This window comes from Motacilla alba, chromosome 3 (assembly GCF_015832195.1).
Source record: "Motacilla alba alba isolate MOTALB_02 chromosome 3, Motacilla_alba_V1.0_pri, whole genome shotgun sequence".
In the NCBI taxonomy this organism is placed as follows: Eukaryota; Metazoa; Chordata; class Aves; order Passeriformes; family Motacillidae; genus Motacilla; species Motacilla alba.
The window spans coordinates 106,419,197-106,435,777 of NC_052018.1; the positions used below are offsets into that span (position 1 = coordinate 106,419,197).

General features: G+C 39.6%; 1 protein-coding gene across 3 annotated transcripts in view; it reads right to left on the reverse strand.

Moving 5' to 3' along the window:
* The window catches only part of CNIH3 (cornichon family AMPA receptor auxiliary protein 3), a 45,761-nt gene that overhangs the window by 16,675 nt on the left and 12,505 nt on the right, over positions 1-16,581 (reverse strand). For 2 of the 3 annotated variants that reach the window (XM_038133348.1, XM_038133347.1), the window contains exons 2-3: positions 7,637-7,705; positions 4,732-4,779 (exon numbers count right to left, since the gene is read on the reverse strand). In XM_038133348.1, the coding sequence (XP_037989276.1) occupies positions 4,732-4,779; positions 7,637-7,705 (117 nt within the window). Of the gene's footprint in view, positions 1-4,731; positions 4,780-7,636; positions 7,706-11,598; positions 11,687-16,581 lie in introns of all 3 variants that reach the window. The other variant, XM_038133349.1, reaches the window with a different exon arrangement.

Sequence of the window (16,581 nt, forward strand, 5' to 3'; positions counted from 1 at the left end):
CCCACACTCTTAAAATCCATCACGTTATCTCAGGCTTGCCAGTGACCATGAGGCAGAGCAACAAATAGAGTGATCCTGGCAATAACCAGCAAATTTATCAGAAGAAGAAAAGAATGTGATCACTCAGTCGAAATGAGCTACTGGGATGGCAGACACTCCTCAAAGGAGAATGGCCACTGTAGCTGCTGCAAGCAGGGAATGCTAGGAGCCACTGGAAGGTGAAGGTCTGGAGCCTATCAAGGTACAAGTAAAAAAAAAAAAAAAAATTCATACGCAATTACTCCAGTGCATATTGGTCAGTCTCCTCCAGCCAAAATATGGGAGCAAAAAAAGTCAGCTGGATAAGAGTAAAAAAGGAAAGCTAAAGCTTTTTAACAAGGTTGATTTCACATAATATTCAGAGACCTATAAAGGAAAAGAACCTCTGTACTCAAATAATCCTCTTCTGCTATTAAGGAAAAGCCTAAAAGCTAACTTTCCCTGTTAGCTGGTCCAAGGAGCTCAGTAATGTATCACTGAACATGTTGTGGGGTTTTGTCCAAACTTTGGGAGTCTGCATTCACTGCTGACAAACAGGCATGATACAGACCCAGGACCAAGCCTTATCTTGATCCTCAGAATGCTCTGTCCACAGCTGAACCTGTGGTGTCAACCCAAAACCCTTCAAGCTCCTGTTTGCTTATGTCTCCGGACTACTGTTACTTGCACACATGTGAGTAATTTTAACTTTTTTTACAGAATATATAAATGTTGAAATGTACAGAAACAAAAGAATGCAGACACTCTGTGTCTGGAATTCTGTCTTACACTCACTAGGTTTTACATTTTATTTACACTATCTCAGTGTGATTGGAATGGCAATTCTACAATTGCTCTTTGAGATACTATGGGTTTTGGTTATTTAACTAAACCTGTAAATACAGTAAAACATAACTATCATGGGTATTAGTACATATAAAATGAAATATAAATTTTAAATAGACATTTATTTTACTTTTGCAAAGTCGTAAAAACCAGAATTGAACCTTGTAAACACCAGAACTACTGAATACAGAATAAATTTCCACCTTTAGCACAGCAGATCCAGCTCCACTGGAAACCACAGTGACAGAGGTACAAGACCAGATCAAGCACTGGTGCCTAACTAAAACATTGAAATTTCTTTCAAAAATGTTAGTTGAATAGGTTTTTAGGATTTTTTTTCTTTAAACACCCCAGCTCCTGATTCACTATCTACTATACTACTGCTAGTACTGGAGTGCTGAACTGGCTGAGTTTGGTTATTCAAATAGAGTCCCTGCAGGGGTTTTTGTCTGTGTGTTTGTATTCTTCAAGACAGCTCAAGCTCTTCTGGAACATCTTTGAGATTAATGTCACCTTGCCTGTGGTTAGAATTCCTGCTGAATTTACTCTCTTCCCATCATCCTTTCAGGATTTTTAAAAGCCAAAAAACCCCAAATAAAATCAAGAAAAAGGATTGAGTTCTGGTACAGTATTTTCTTACACTGGCTGTTTCAGGAATTTTAGGTATAACTTAACTAAAATGCTGCACTACATTACAAAATTGAGTAGAAGTGTGTCTTTTATCAACCTCAACTCCCTCCCCATTAAGTTCCAGTTCTGATGTTCAGAAATCGTTCTTACCTTAGCTTAATGGGCATTAAAAACAAATATTTGCTGATAATTGGAGAAGAGTTACTTGAATTGTTGAGCAGTGTCTGGCATGAGCAAACTGAAATCTGAAATGTGTTCATTGAGCAACAAGTTCAATCAACTCTCCTCCTTAGTGAGGATTTACTGAATTAATTCGAAAATTACGATGCATAACCCAATCAAAATTTAATTTAAATTTCCTTCAAGTTAAAGTAATAATATTGCAGTGCTTGATTAATGAATTTGACTGTATTTTAATCTAGGAAACTCCTAATTGTCCTTAGTGTTAACGTAAGTATCAATTAGGAATTAAAAAATAAGATTTCAATGGCCTAGCTAGATTTTTTGAAATACAACTGCAATTACAATTAAATAATATTGCTGCCATCAGTAACTGAACATATTTTAAAAGCCCTACCAAAATATTTGACTGTAAAAATCATGGTAGACCTCCCAGGCAGATCTTGGCACATCATAGGCTCCCCTCAGTAGGGCTGATAAGCCCAAGAAGCCTGAGCTGCTCTGTACTGCTCTGCTCCCACCCACCACTAGCTTGTGTCCTCTGGACAGCACTGCAGTGAGCCATGGAATCACATCCTTAGGGAAACAAAGGCACTTTAGAGGGAAAAAAGCCTCCACAGCATTTGCTCACACTGGTGTGTCCTGTGCAAATCACCTGACACTTGTATGGAACCACTGTCCACATGATGGGATAGTCCACAGGAATACAGATCCATCCCAGAAAACCCCAGAGCACTGAATAAAATGAGGCACCTGTAGCCTGAGAGGACCTCACATGGTGCTGGGTTCAGAAAAGAAGTCTCCTTCTCATTTCCTTCAGGGCAGGAGAGATCTGACTGTGGCTGTAAAAGGTTCATAGCTTCTTTATGCTGAATCAATCATTCTTCAGTAATCAGAAAATTTAGGTTTATTTAATCCTACAGCACCATAGAAACAAGAACCCATGTGCTTCTGCATGTCTACATGCCAGCACCATATATAACAGCTTCACACAAACCCTGCTTGTTTTAATGATAGAGAAACATTTTCCCCAAACCAAACATCAGAAAATGCCTGACTGCACAACAGTTGCATCCTCCTCTCTATTTTGGAAAATGTAAATAAGTTACATAAGTATATATAATATCTGGTGAAATATCACACATCTGGTCACAGTTTCTCAATAAACTTCTCCAAGTATTTTGGATATAAACCCAAAACCACATCCTTAAAAAAGTCTTTGCTCACTGGAATCAGATTTCTATGACATATTTAACAATTTAAGAACCCAATAAGAAGAACAATTTAAGAATACCCAAGAACTCCTTCTAAAACCAGCATATAAGGAAATTGAACATACTTTTATAGCCTACCTCTAATCTCTTTAAAACAACAAATTTACATCAGCTCTTAAGCATTAAGTTCTAATGTCATAAATAGCAAGATACCACTGTTTTCAATGCCCTATAAAGTAACTTCCTGACTTCAAAACAGGTATGCTGTTGTTTCATAAAAATAGAAACAGACCCTAAAGCCACACAATATTGAAGGATATATTTAGTACTTGCTGGAAAAATCCTAACAGCTATTTTCCTGTATCAATATAGCTGGCACTCAATTCTTTACTGTTTTTCCTCAATTTTCCTCTATGCTACATAAAACACAGCTATTTTTAGTGGTTGTCAGATTTGAAGGCTACAAATCTCTGTAGTTATTGCACCCTCCTCTTCTTGCATATAATCTCTCAATTAAAACAAATGTCTCCCCAAAGAACTTGGAAGAAGAGGCTGAATTAACAAACCATTTAAGTGAAACAGAAGCAAGCCAATCTCTTCTGAATACAGAGTCTGCAATTAGCCAAAACGCTCCATTTTGCCGTTCACAACAAGGCCAATGTGCAATAAAAATTAAACATTGATGCAGGCAAGGCATTCCCATGGGGCTCACATATATTAAACCATTACCACTCAACAGTTGCTTTATGTCCAAGAAACTGGGACACAGCTTGAGACTGGCTGGCTGCCTATTTGATAAGGTGGAAAGCTATTGGTGATAAGTATTTTCCGTTATTTTAGTATCCCAAGTGGCATAACCAGGCTCAGGAAGTACTCAGATGTGGCTCCCAGCAGCCACACGCTCACAGTGGTGCCAAACAGACACAACTCAGGTTCTGACTGAGCAGAGGATGGCAGCCCATAGGTTCTGCATGGAGTCACAAGGTTCTGCTTTGGACCAGCCCAATGTGATAATCTCCAGCACTGGCTTTCCCAAAACCTCTGAGGTTTCTTAAAACACTATCTGAATTTAGGTCTTAGCTTTGCTTAGGTCTTAGGGTGTGTTCATCAGTCCCCACTGCAGTGATGACCTTATTAAGGCAAAATGCAGGATTTGGGTGGCTTTGTTACCACTCTGCAGAACACAACGAATAGAAACTTGAACATGTAGTAAAATAGTTTGGAACCGTGGTTATTTTTACCTCAATGGGACACAGTCAGGAAAAACAAAGATTGCTTATGAAAATCCTATTTGAAGCCACAAATAAGCAACCCACAATCTATCAGCTCCTCCAAATGTCTCAGAAGCTGAGGCACTCAGCATCTCACCTGTGTCAAGCTGAAATACATACTGTTACCAACTGGTTTTTATTCCATCAACCAGAAACCTTGAACATTAGATATGTAACTAATAAAAATGTTCAGTATGTCAAATACTAAGCCACTGTTCAAAAATAAAGGGTATTTTTAAAGCCTGTACTACAACAGTAACAGCAGTTTAATAGGACTATAAAAGAGCCTCCAGCTGCAACTGTAAAAGGACTTGCCACCTTGGAAAAGCTCGTTCCAAAATAAATGGGCTGATGCTCTGAAGTTCAGTTTTTATCCAGACACCCTCTATTATGTCAACCTTTTACAATTTGTCTTGCTCTGTCCTTACAAGGTCATCCTGGCGTTCACTTCTCAGTTGAATCCAGCTTTCCATCAACAGAGTGTGAGGATCAAAGAGGAAATAAATGCACATTGCCACTGGATGGCTTTAATTCTCATAAACTTCACAAATCCTTGGCTGGTTCACGCTCACCTTTCGCAGGAGGAAGCAAATCCGCTCAATATTCCTCAGCCTCTCTCTCTGTCAAGAGAAAGTGCAGGAAAGGCAGGAGATTAGCTGGTGTCACAAATGAAGACAATATATCACAATTACAAGGGGTCAATGTTTTAATTAGTGGCTGCAGTGAAGCAGCACGTGTTATTAATCTGGATTGACAGCATTCACTTCTTACCCACTGCTTGCAAACCCAATGATTTTCCCATTTCTAAGTCCCAGTAAGTTATTTCTCATTCATTACTGGGTGTAACAATACCAGCTGGGGATTCAAGTCTGCGTTAGCCAGAGGCTGCAACTCTTTTAAGTCATCATTTGTGGCTCTATCCAATTGTGCCAGTTGATACCACAGAGACTTGGTCTTGCATTTTCAGGCACCCAACCTCTGGTTTCAAGTTAAACCTGAGTGGGAAAAACAATGAAGTTTGCATGGCAGCTCTTCCTCTATGACTAAGATGCCTGAGCACATGATACTAGAATTTAACACATTAGTGAAAAATATCTGAAATGGCCTAGAAATGCCACTTTAAATGACTGATGCATTCATAAATACTGAGAATCACTGTAATTAAGCATTGTGACTCAAAAGATGCTCTAAAAACTCAACTCAGAGAAGGAAGACAAATCAAAGCCAGGCTTTCTTTTCAATAATGAGAAGCTCACCAGCAAAACCAAAAATTTCCCTGCACAGCCCCTTGACTGGAGTTACTGTGAAAGATTCTACTTAGTGTTAGTTACACTGCAAAAGGCAGAGTGGGTTTGCTGTCCTCAGAAGACCACCTGATATTTTCATTTAGATATGGCAAAAATATTCCAAACAATGAACATTTTTAAACAGGTAACGTACTATAACACTGCGAGAAGCCAACTCTCCCTAAGCTTTTTGCTTTTCTAATGTTTTAAAAATCAAGGCTGTGGCAAATTTAATTCTAGTCTCCAAATAAATGTCTTTTTTGCTTTTCTGTCCTCAAGTTTAAGCCATTTTTTTTTAAGTATCATTTTGGAAAGACAATGAGGCAGTGGCAGCTTGATAGACCCCAGAAAAATACTGTGCCTCTTTTTGGAGACTCTGAGCTAAAAGAGAGTTGGAAATTTTAGACTCACAGTTGCAAACATGAGAATGGATGTGTGTGGATGTGTCTGGGAAGCTGCAGGAAGCTCCCTTGCCTCCCAAAGTGGAGAGGGAAAGACGGATGCCAACTGCAGCTGGCTTTGGAGAAGTGGGAAATCTATCTCTGAACTGAAGGTAATAGAGAGCAAACCAGGAAATTTGAATTAAATTCTCAGTACTGACATTGTTTTTGCCTCTGATTTGTCTTTAATTCAGCCTCCTCTTGTCAAAAAGGCTCTACCCACTGTCATGAAAACATTGTGGAGGACACATGGGTAAACTTCAGACACTCTTACAGTGCAATGAGAGAAAACTACCCCACCAAATAAATGGACTATGGGCACAAGCAACGGTGCAGAGGGAAAAAAGAAAATACACTTGACCAAAGATATAAGAAATCCCTGATAAAAATCTTCCTTTTATGACAACATAAAAGGCATTGACATGTATACTGTGCAGAAAAAAAGCAATCTGAGATCATTGCTTGAATTATCACAGAAGGTTTAATGGAAGTCAAGTATGTGAACCAGCCACAGAACACTGTGCTGTGCTTGACTTCATGATTCACTCTTTGATTCCTTGACTCATATGACTGAAAATGGGACTTGTTAATTTTTTTTTTTATCGGGGAGACCAATTCCATTACCATTTTAAAATAAGATGACATTATCTCCATAGAGCATCTCAACTTTTAGGAAGTGAACAATTTACTGGAATTTGGTACATACAAATTCAGTGCGCAGTTCTCAGATAGGAAGTAAAAACAGATAAAGTGGATTGAAAATCAGATTACTTCCAGTAAATTCAAAACCAGATTACATCCACTGATGTCCTCTATAGGATTTCTTCATATAATTTCTTTCTTTTCTTCTCATTCTTTGCTTATGTGTTAGTGAACAGTAAAAAGAATTCTAGGATTATAAAGTTTATGCTTAAAATCATCAGTGGTCTAAGCAGTAAATGTTCTCAGCTGAGTTATGGAACAAGGTTAAATGGCAAAGTACTGGCTACTGCATCTGGTTATCAATTGTAGGCAATTCAGCAACTTGATACTCTGTAGAGATCAAATTCAGCACCTGTCAGATCATTGTCACTCCCAGTGAGGTGATGGGGAGCCAAGTTCTGCTCTCAGTTCTGGTGGTACAAACTGGCACGTGTAGCTGTAGTCAGCTACATCATCCTAGATCACAGCTTTAATTAACAGAGGAATTTGGATATGCTTAAATCTAGGCTGTATTTCTGGTTCATTAGTTAAAACTGAGTTTACAGTCCAAGGTATTTAATGCTGTCCTATAGCAGATGCAGCAGAAAATGATATTTACTCCTGAAGCATAGGAGAATCCAGAGGCCAGCCATGGGACAGAGAGGTCCAGGCACACAGCTCTTAACAAATTCTTTCAAGTTTTTGGCTCATTGATACAGACAGTATGGGACAAAGTGGTCATCCCATGCTCAAACACAGAGAAAGCAGTGTTTCAAAAAGGAAAACTTGTGCCACAGAATGAAAAGGTGAAAAAGAAAGCGTTAGCATCACATGACATTCTTCAGTTTTTGAATTTCCAAATTACTTTCCTGCCTCCTTCAGCAAAGAGGAAAGCCATTAACATAAGAATTGCCATCTGGCTTCCTCAGATTGGTCCAATAAATCAATTTTCCAAACCACAGCTGACTTCACAAGAGACTCCCTGTTCATTTCCACACTCATCCTTCACCAACAGCTCAGTGCTCCCCGTTTCTGAGCAGCCCCAGCCCCCAGGCCCTGGCTGTACTCACTGCATGGGCTGGGTTGCACTGGTCGATAGGGCTCTTGAAGTCTGTCCGAAGCTCATCGAAGGCAATTATCTGAAAAACAATTTTTTCAAGCCCTGTAATGAATGCTCCTTTAAATACTTATTTTCCTTAAGGGACTAATCACATGCATTGCCTGCCTTCCTTGCTTTCCAGGGAAAATATGGAAAAGTAGCTTCCCTGACACACTCCCTTTAGAAGGAAGTAGTTAAAACAAAACACGGGATACTCCCACGTATGACACCTAGAACTCATTAATCTGTCACTCTGCAAAATCATATCTATAGCCTTTTCAGTGCTGCTACTTTCCATATTTCTTCCCTCATATCGGCAAGATTTCTTTTTTCCGATTTCCACATGACATAAAACTACTTCACAAACCAATACATCTCCAAATTTGATGGAAAAACAAAAAGAAAAATAGCTGCCTAAAACACAGAGATGCATCTGATATGACGTTCCAGGTTTAGTACATAAACAGCCTGTTTTTATTAGTTGTTAAATCTACCTCAGATATTAATTCTTAATTAGTATCAGCTTCACCATTAAGCTGCTATTCATTAACCAGCACACTCCTCAAAAGGCAAAGCACTCTAGAGCAAACATGCCCTTCCTAAATTCTGGCAGGTTTTAGAACTTTACTTCAGACTTCATTAATGGAGAGATGTCTTTTGCTCAGGTCCTTTGGTTTCCTCCATTAACAGATGGATTGAGACATCCTGGTAATCACTGGTGCTTTTAAAGTACAGCAGAAAAACTGTCTATAAAAATAATAGAGTTTGATAGCATTTTCTTGGAAGATCTTGAGTTAGACCTATTGAAGAGCTAGCATTTTCTTGGAAGACTCTTTTCTTGGAAAGAAAACAGCTGTAATAATCCTCAGCACACGTAATTCAAAGATCTCAAAGCACATTCTTAACTTTGTGTTTGCATTCTAGTAATACCTTTTCTGCTGCTTTTGTCTTGCTTCACCCAAGGAAGGAAAGCTCCCTGACAGGCACCACATAAACAGATGTTAAAACAGTGATTCCTTTTTAGACACTTCACAGCCTAAAGTGTCTACTCTTAATAAAAGATGATGGAAGTACAAGGCAGCAGGTCTGGTAATTAGTAGATGAGTGCAACAGCCATTCCTTGATGTGTAACAGCGTGCCTGCAGCCTGGCTGTTCAGAAAGGAACCAACTGGGTGTCAGCACAGACCTGCTGCATAGCCAAAACACATTCATTTAACAGAGAGGGAAGGCAGGAGCAGCAAACCTGAAAATGGCCTGTTCTTGAATCACAATAACATGGTGAGAGGCTCGAGAATAAAACCCAGAGCTACAATCCATGAATTTCAGCACCCCTCCACATCCTGCTCTAATGCTGCATTCATCCCACTGAAACACATTTAAAAATCAAAAGTGTGGCATTTTACAAGAGCACTCCACAGAATTCAATTTATTCGACTATGACAAGTCAAAGTGGCAGAATAAACCACAAAGGGAACTATAAGATGTGATTACAAGTGAAGCATTTCTCCCTACGGATGCAGTATCTTTCCAAGTTAGGAATTAGATCTGCAATGGTAAAAGAGCAACTAAGAGAAGCTGTGAGGGGCTTGCAGTACATTTGTGAAGAATAAGGCCCATGACACCTCTGTACTTAATATTTCTTGGACAGGTCTTCATATTCTCCAGCTGGACCAACTGCTAAGAGGGTTACATGGGGATGTGAGTCAGACACACATAAAATTGGGTGTCTCTTTGCAACTGGATATCAGCATCAGCACCGACAGAAAGGGGGAAGGATGGAAGAGCTTAGCCTCAAATATACTGCACATTTATGTTTACTTGTATATTTCTTCTTTTTTTCTCCTTTTTTTTTAAGTTCACCAACATTCCCAGCTCTGTAGCCAAACCCCCACTCTTTATTTGCTGGCACATAATTTATGTTATGCTTGCATTATACGTAAGTGCACTGAAACACATCTGACAGATGGTTTTCACAGAACCAGTAAGTGTAAATGCAACAGTCACACAGAAAAAACTTTTGAGATGCCTGCAAGTTATGACAATGTTAAGAGACATTCCTGCCACACCTGAAAGAGACAGAGGTCTGGTTTCAAGCACACATGACTGGAGGAAAGTCCCTTCAATAGAAGTTTCAGTGTCTCTCCGGAAGGAGGCTGGCAAAAATAAATCCTCCTCAATTTATTTCAAAAAAAGTTCCGTAATATTTTTATATTTTGTTAAATCTCCAGAAACAGAAGTCTAGTGATGACATGAAAATACCTATTTTAATTTATGAAAAAAGCACATTCCTGTTTCCTATTTCTCAGTTACAGTGAAAAAATATAAAGCGTAGGCAGGCTCAGAATTAGAGCAATATAAAGAAATTCCCAAAGCATTTTGGGGGCATTGTTTTCTTCTGTTTTGTGTTGGGAGTGGGGTGTGTTGGGCTTTTCTTCATTGTTTTTAGATCTTACAATGTGGTGTCCTAAATCTAAAGCCACAACTGAGTAAAACTGTAGCTTCTTAAGATTACCAGTTGCTCACAACACACTGAGTAACTGTGCAACAAATTATATTATATTACTGAAAATACAGCTGGGCTGTGCTGCAGCAGTGTTTGCATAATTAATTAGGAAGCATCTTCCTCTTTCAATTATAACTCTCATTCTGTGGCAGTTTAATGGCCTGGGGCATTGAGTGGCTGGAGCTGCCATTTTTCCATCCAAACCCCAAATAACCAAGTACTTGTCTCCATGAAGAATTTCACAGAGCTCTCAGGAGAGCTGCAGTGTTCTGACCACAGAAAGAGAAACAACCTCGTGCCTGCTCCCTTTTGAGCTGGATGCAGCTCATCCTGTGTCACAAGTCATATTTTCTGAAAAATCCCTCTGCCCAGGATTTTGCTCCTGGGAAGCTGAGAAGCCTCAGAGAAAAAGGAAAACAGTAATTCTCTGATTTGCTTCTCCTGTGTTTTGCTCCTTTGGAGATTGTTTACCAACAGGTGGTTGTTTCATTGGTTTCATGTAAATTCTTTTGACTTATTGGTCAATCAGGGCCAAGCTGTGTCGAGGCTGTGGAAAGAGTCAGGCATTTTCATTATTCTCTTTTTAGCCTTCTGTAAGTATCCTTTCTGTATTCCTTAGTATAGTTTAGTATAGTATTCTTTAATGTAATATAGTACCATAAAATAATAAATTAGCCTTCTGAGAGCATGGAGTCAGATTTATCATTGCTTCCTGCCACAGGGCACCCCGCAAATACAATAACCCTGATTCCCCCACATCTGAGCAGAGCTGCTGAGTGCTCTGGGACAGCACCTGGACACACTTAGGGGCTGTTTCACCTCAGAACCTGCCACACTCACAGCATCTTGAGCTGAGCAGTTAATCTCATCTCCCCTTGGGACAATGAAATAGATCCCAGGCAGGGTACTTCATAAGAAATGACATCGTTTCACCTCTGTAAATGAATGTATTTTATAAAGCGTTAATTATATTTCAGCTATCCAATCTAATTTGACGGAGGGTGACAATCAAGACTACAAATCATGCACATGCATGGACATCAGCAACCCAATCTCTGCAAAGGCCACAAAATAAACACACTGTTCCAAAGAAAAATGACCAGCCCCTGGTCACAAAGCTGAACAGAATTTGGAAACATGTTTCTAAATGGAAGCATGAAAACTAGGGACTGGTTCTCACAAAATGGAGAGATTTATTTCTGTTAGTAAACATTAACGTTGTACTCAGCTTCACAGACAAAGAATAAGGATCATCTGACATTTATTTAAGAACTTGAAGAAAAAAAACAAAACAAAACAAAACACCAAGTTATCTGCTGACTTGCAAAGCCCTATGAAGAAAAGAGAAAGTGCATCATGTTTAGCAATATTTTTTATAATTACTGCAGAAACAGGCCAGGGATTGAATGGACAATGGATATTGCATTACCTTCAGTCTTGGGGAATTTTCCCTGTGAATCCACATTGCAAATCACTGCAGGAAGTTTGTTCTGCCTCTGCCCGAGCCATGTTTTTTCCTGGTGAGAGAAGTGTACTTGTGTGTGTTTTCTACCTAATAAAACTGAAGTTCTATAAAAATACTGCTTGCAGTCTCTGGTGATTCACACCATCTGCAAATCTCCAAACTCCCAGTACAAGCCAGCAAGGAGTTTGCCCCAATTTATACACATAATGCATCAATGAGATCGTGATGACAATACACGTTTCAATTGCAAGTATATTTATAAAATTTGTTTTAATTGCCTGTACTCTCTCTGCTTATCAGAGAGACCATAACAGCTTTGAATAGGAAGTATTCACATAAGACCAAACATGAATCTTGCTTTCTTTTTGTGCTTATGTACCCATCAAAATGAAAATTTCACTTGATGTTAGAAATTAGCTATGATATCTCATTTTTAGGGAAGATACTTTTTAATCACTGAGCTCCTACAGAAACATATTTTAATTGAGAATGTGGTGGTTTAGGGTGGCAGTGAAGTTGGTGTAGGTGTGAATGCAGTGACAGCAAAGAAATTGGATATTATTGCCTACTGGCATCTCAGGAAAGTTAAGATAAAACAGAACTTGACAACCACACCAACCACAGAACAGAACAGTAACACCTAACATATGCTTCCTTGCCACCACCCTGTCAAGGCACAGCCATCCCATATTGGAGGAATTGTCTTTAATGGTTCTTTCAGACAATTTGTCTCCCCTCCACTCTCCCAGGCCTGCAGCTCACAGGCTGACTGCAAGGCAGCCCATGGACAGAAGGGAAGCAGGATTAGGAGCTCCTAAACTTCATGCCTGCCCAGCAACAGATGCACAGAGATGTTAATTGTTTTGGGAAAATGTATCTGAACCATGAGCAAATTGGCTGAGGTACTTGGCTGGATTTTGTTGGGCAGAAGCAGCAACTGAAAAAATGTCAGTCAGGTAAGAGTCAGTCAGGGAGGAATGAAAAAGGACCTGGAAGGGAAGATAAGTCACTGCCTGGATGTGAGGGAGTGAGGGAGCCCATAAAGAGCTACAGAGAACAGGGACAACAGCAAAGTGACAGATTGAGAGAATGTGTTTTTTTGCTACCCAATTCTTATCATGATATGAAATGAACCTGAACAAGAAATTTATCTGTGAGGTGTTCTTCATCCCTCTTTGTTCTCCGGTTGAATTTATCTGCTTAATGCTACCAAGCATGAAAGATATTTCAAAATTGTATGAATGGAGGGGTGACCTGCCTCAAATTCCAGTATATTTTATGCTTTTTATCATGATGTATTTCCTGTCTATATCCATTTGTTCAGCATCTCCTGTTAAAAAAGGAAAGAAGTCTATAGTCTTGGTTTTCATCATACCTCTCTATGCAACACGGCAGCTTCCCAGACCAGTGGATCTGACATGCTGGTGTTGATGAGAGCCTTAGCAACAGAGCCAAATTAAGGGCAAAGAAAAAAGTGAGATGGAAAGTATTCCTTTCTTCTCTTCTCTTTCATTTTCTGAGTATTACAGTTCACCACATATTAATAAAATTAAACAATAATAAACAACAATGCTTTGCAGTTATAAATCTACCTCCAAGGCAATGAATGTCTTAACAAAGGAAAATATAGTTTCCATTTTTTATACAAAGGAAAAAATGAAGCTCAAAGAAATTAAATTATTTACAGAATCAGTGGCAGAAGAACCAAAGCCTCTGGATTGTTGCTCCATATAAACTTTAAGGGAAAGAGAGAATACTGTCAGTACACTAATAACATGAGAAGTGAAACCATGCCCTTCTGCCTGATTATTGTGCTGTTGTTCATCTCTAGAACAGAACACTGCTTTAAGCAGAGCCTTTTTGGATTAACGTTGCAAATGGTTTTGAGTTACTCAAGGATAGAAAATTGTTCTATTTGTCAGATTTCACACTAACAACTGTATGGCATTTCCTTGCTCTACTTAACTTGAATTTCACATGCTGCCACCATCAAACAACCCTCCACACAGAAATCCAAAATGTGGCTCTATCCAGTGCTGCACAAACACGTGAGCATCCAGTCTATAGCCCTTTACTGAAGTTCTTTTGTCTGTAAAAGGATGCTAGATTTAGGACAACATGATTTAAACTTTTTAGGCTCTAACTAGAAGCTTAAGCTAATTAAAGTAATGGAAATCTTAGTGTAATTTCTGCAGTATTTAGGCCAGATCCTAAGGATTTTCCAATTGAAAGTCCAGTATGCAAATTAAAAAATGTATAATCTCCATTTTGCAAACACAACTCAAAGTTATTTCCAAACCTACCAGGGAAAATATAGAGGTCTATCTGTACTGCTGTAAGTAAATACTGATGAAAATCCATAGAGGAAGGCTCTTTTGCTGAGAGCATGTGTGCACAAACATGCCAGCCTGCACTGCTATATTTACACCTCTACTTTTCCCTGCATAGATAAAAACCATGCAAGTGAAAATGTAACAAAATTATAAAACACCCCAACCCTACACAGAAGGACAAAAGCAATATTACTGCATCAGCTACACGAAATCAGATTTCCAAGCCTGCAATGAGGTGCAGGGGAAAACACTAAGAATTGAGAATAACTATTTGGAAGTCACCCAAACCAGTCCACACCTATTAGCACAAGCATGAAAAACTCCATCTACGTTGTGAAAAAATACAGAAATTTATCTTCAGGAATACAACCACACTGTGCAAAGCTTTGAGTGCCTTGATTGGAAAGTTACTATGTCCATGGTACCAGCTATTACAGCAACACTGCACATCACAGTTTGGAAAAGCAACCTGATTCCTGAATGTAAAGAACTCACGTTATTAATTTTGACAAAACCACTAAAAAACCCTCAGCAACTGCAAAATTCTGTTGTGCACACAATGTTTCCAGAAGGATGATTTGACAAGCATCTATTGACAGATTTCTACAACTCATATAAAATGGGCTTTTAAAAATAATTTCATCTAACTGCAAGGTGAAACAGTTTTTACTGGCTAACAACAGGACTCTGGTCCCAGATTTCACTCACTCGCCACAGATACTGAAATATCTTCCCCAGTCATCCTGAAACTGAGACGTCAACCCCCTCCTGCAGCAGAGAGACAAATGTCCCACTGATTCACCACAGACAGAGATGACCTGTGCTTTCATCACAACTTTATACCCACTCGCTGTCTTCCAGTCTACACCAGCTGAAATCCAGCCAGACAAAATTCAGCTGTGCACATCTAAAGTGCATTTTGTTAAGAGAAGGAAGACAAGCAGCAAGCTGTGCAGGAGGGATGATGCTAATATAGCTGTACAGAGCCTGTTTCTAAATAGGTTAATAGTTTTGCTCCCTGCAGCTAGAACACATTTCCAAACAGACTGCAAGCAGAGGAGGAATTTTTAAGGTATGTCCAGACTGCCATCCTTCTTTCCCTCCCAAAGGATTTCATAATTTTGTTGTCACGATTCTTCTTTTATTCCTTTTTTTTTTTTTTTTACACCTTACTTTTACTGCATTCACAACGGGGAACCAGTTCAGGAACCAGCAGTGTTCTGTGAATCAAACACACTCCACCATTCACCCCTCAGTGGGACACAAACACTTGCTACCAATAAGAAGAAAAAAAAAAACAACACCACATTTTCAATTAGCACCTAAACTGGTGAATAAATCACATTGTTCTGAACAGAATGGAAGCTTTTTTGGACGTGGACATGCAATATTTCCATGTAATTACATTCAGTGTGGTAGAAACTATTCTTCTACCTCAGTTGGCTGAAGACTCCATGGGTCAGTGGTGAAGTTATTGTCAGGGTCTGAACCAAAGGCAGCAGGTATGGTTGGCATTCCCAAGCACTTGTACGTGTGCTCTTCTCTTTCTTCCAATAAAATCTTACAGAGGATTTGACAGTGTTTCCCACCAGCCCCAAAGGCACAAAATCTATGCATCATTGTAGGCTGGGGGAAATACAGGTGGAATCTCTGCAGCAACAGGGAACAGAGAATCTCCCACACTCCTTGTGCTTTTGACACAAGTATGCCGCCAATATTCTCTTCATGCATATGGTCTCCTCCTCCTACATGCACTGGAGTATTTAATGTGGATTCCTTATAAAACAAACAGGTTTTTGATTCAGATAACAAGATCAAAACCTTTCAAACATTTCAGTCTCTAACTGCTTCTGATCTCTTCAGTTCAGCACCAAAACCCCAAGATCAGTTATTCACAGAGCACCAGTGACATCAAACTGACGTGTCATTACTGGGAATGCTGTCACTTCTTAGTTAGATATTAACTTGATTTGATGGTCAGGACTTGAAAAGCAAACAATCTGCTACGAAAAGGATTCCCAGTCACAGCCACACATTCATCAAACTAAGAAAAGGCATCACAGAATCACAGAATGGGTCAGGTTGGAAGGGACCCCAGTGTGTTCAGCCTCCCTGCTCAAGCAGGGTCATCCCAGAGCACACATGGCACAGGATTGTGTCCACACGGTTCTGGGATATCTCCAGTCAGGGACACTCCACACCTCCTCCAGCCATTCTGTTCCAGTGCTCAGGCACTGCACAGGAAAGAAATTCTTCCTCATAGTCCCCTTAAACTTCCTGTGCATCAGTTTCTACCCATTGCCACTTGTCCTATTGACTGGCACCACTGAGAAGAGCCTGGCTCTGTCCTCTTGGCACCCTCCCTCAGATACGGACAGATATTTGATGAGGTCCCCCCTCAGTCATCCCTTCTTGAGGCTGAACAGGCCCAGCTCCCTCAGCCTTCCCTTGTAAGGGAGATGCTCCAGTGTCTTGATCAAAGCAAAGGTCATCGTAACAAAGTCGTACAGATTCTTGCACCAGCTTTTTCTTCTGTCCTGGAAAGGATGTAAACAAGGACCACATCTGCAGATAAACTGAACAAGCACAAGTATAAATTTAGGCCAAAACCTCA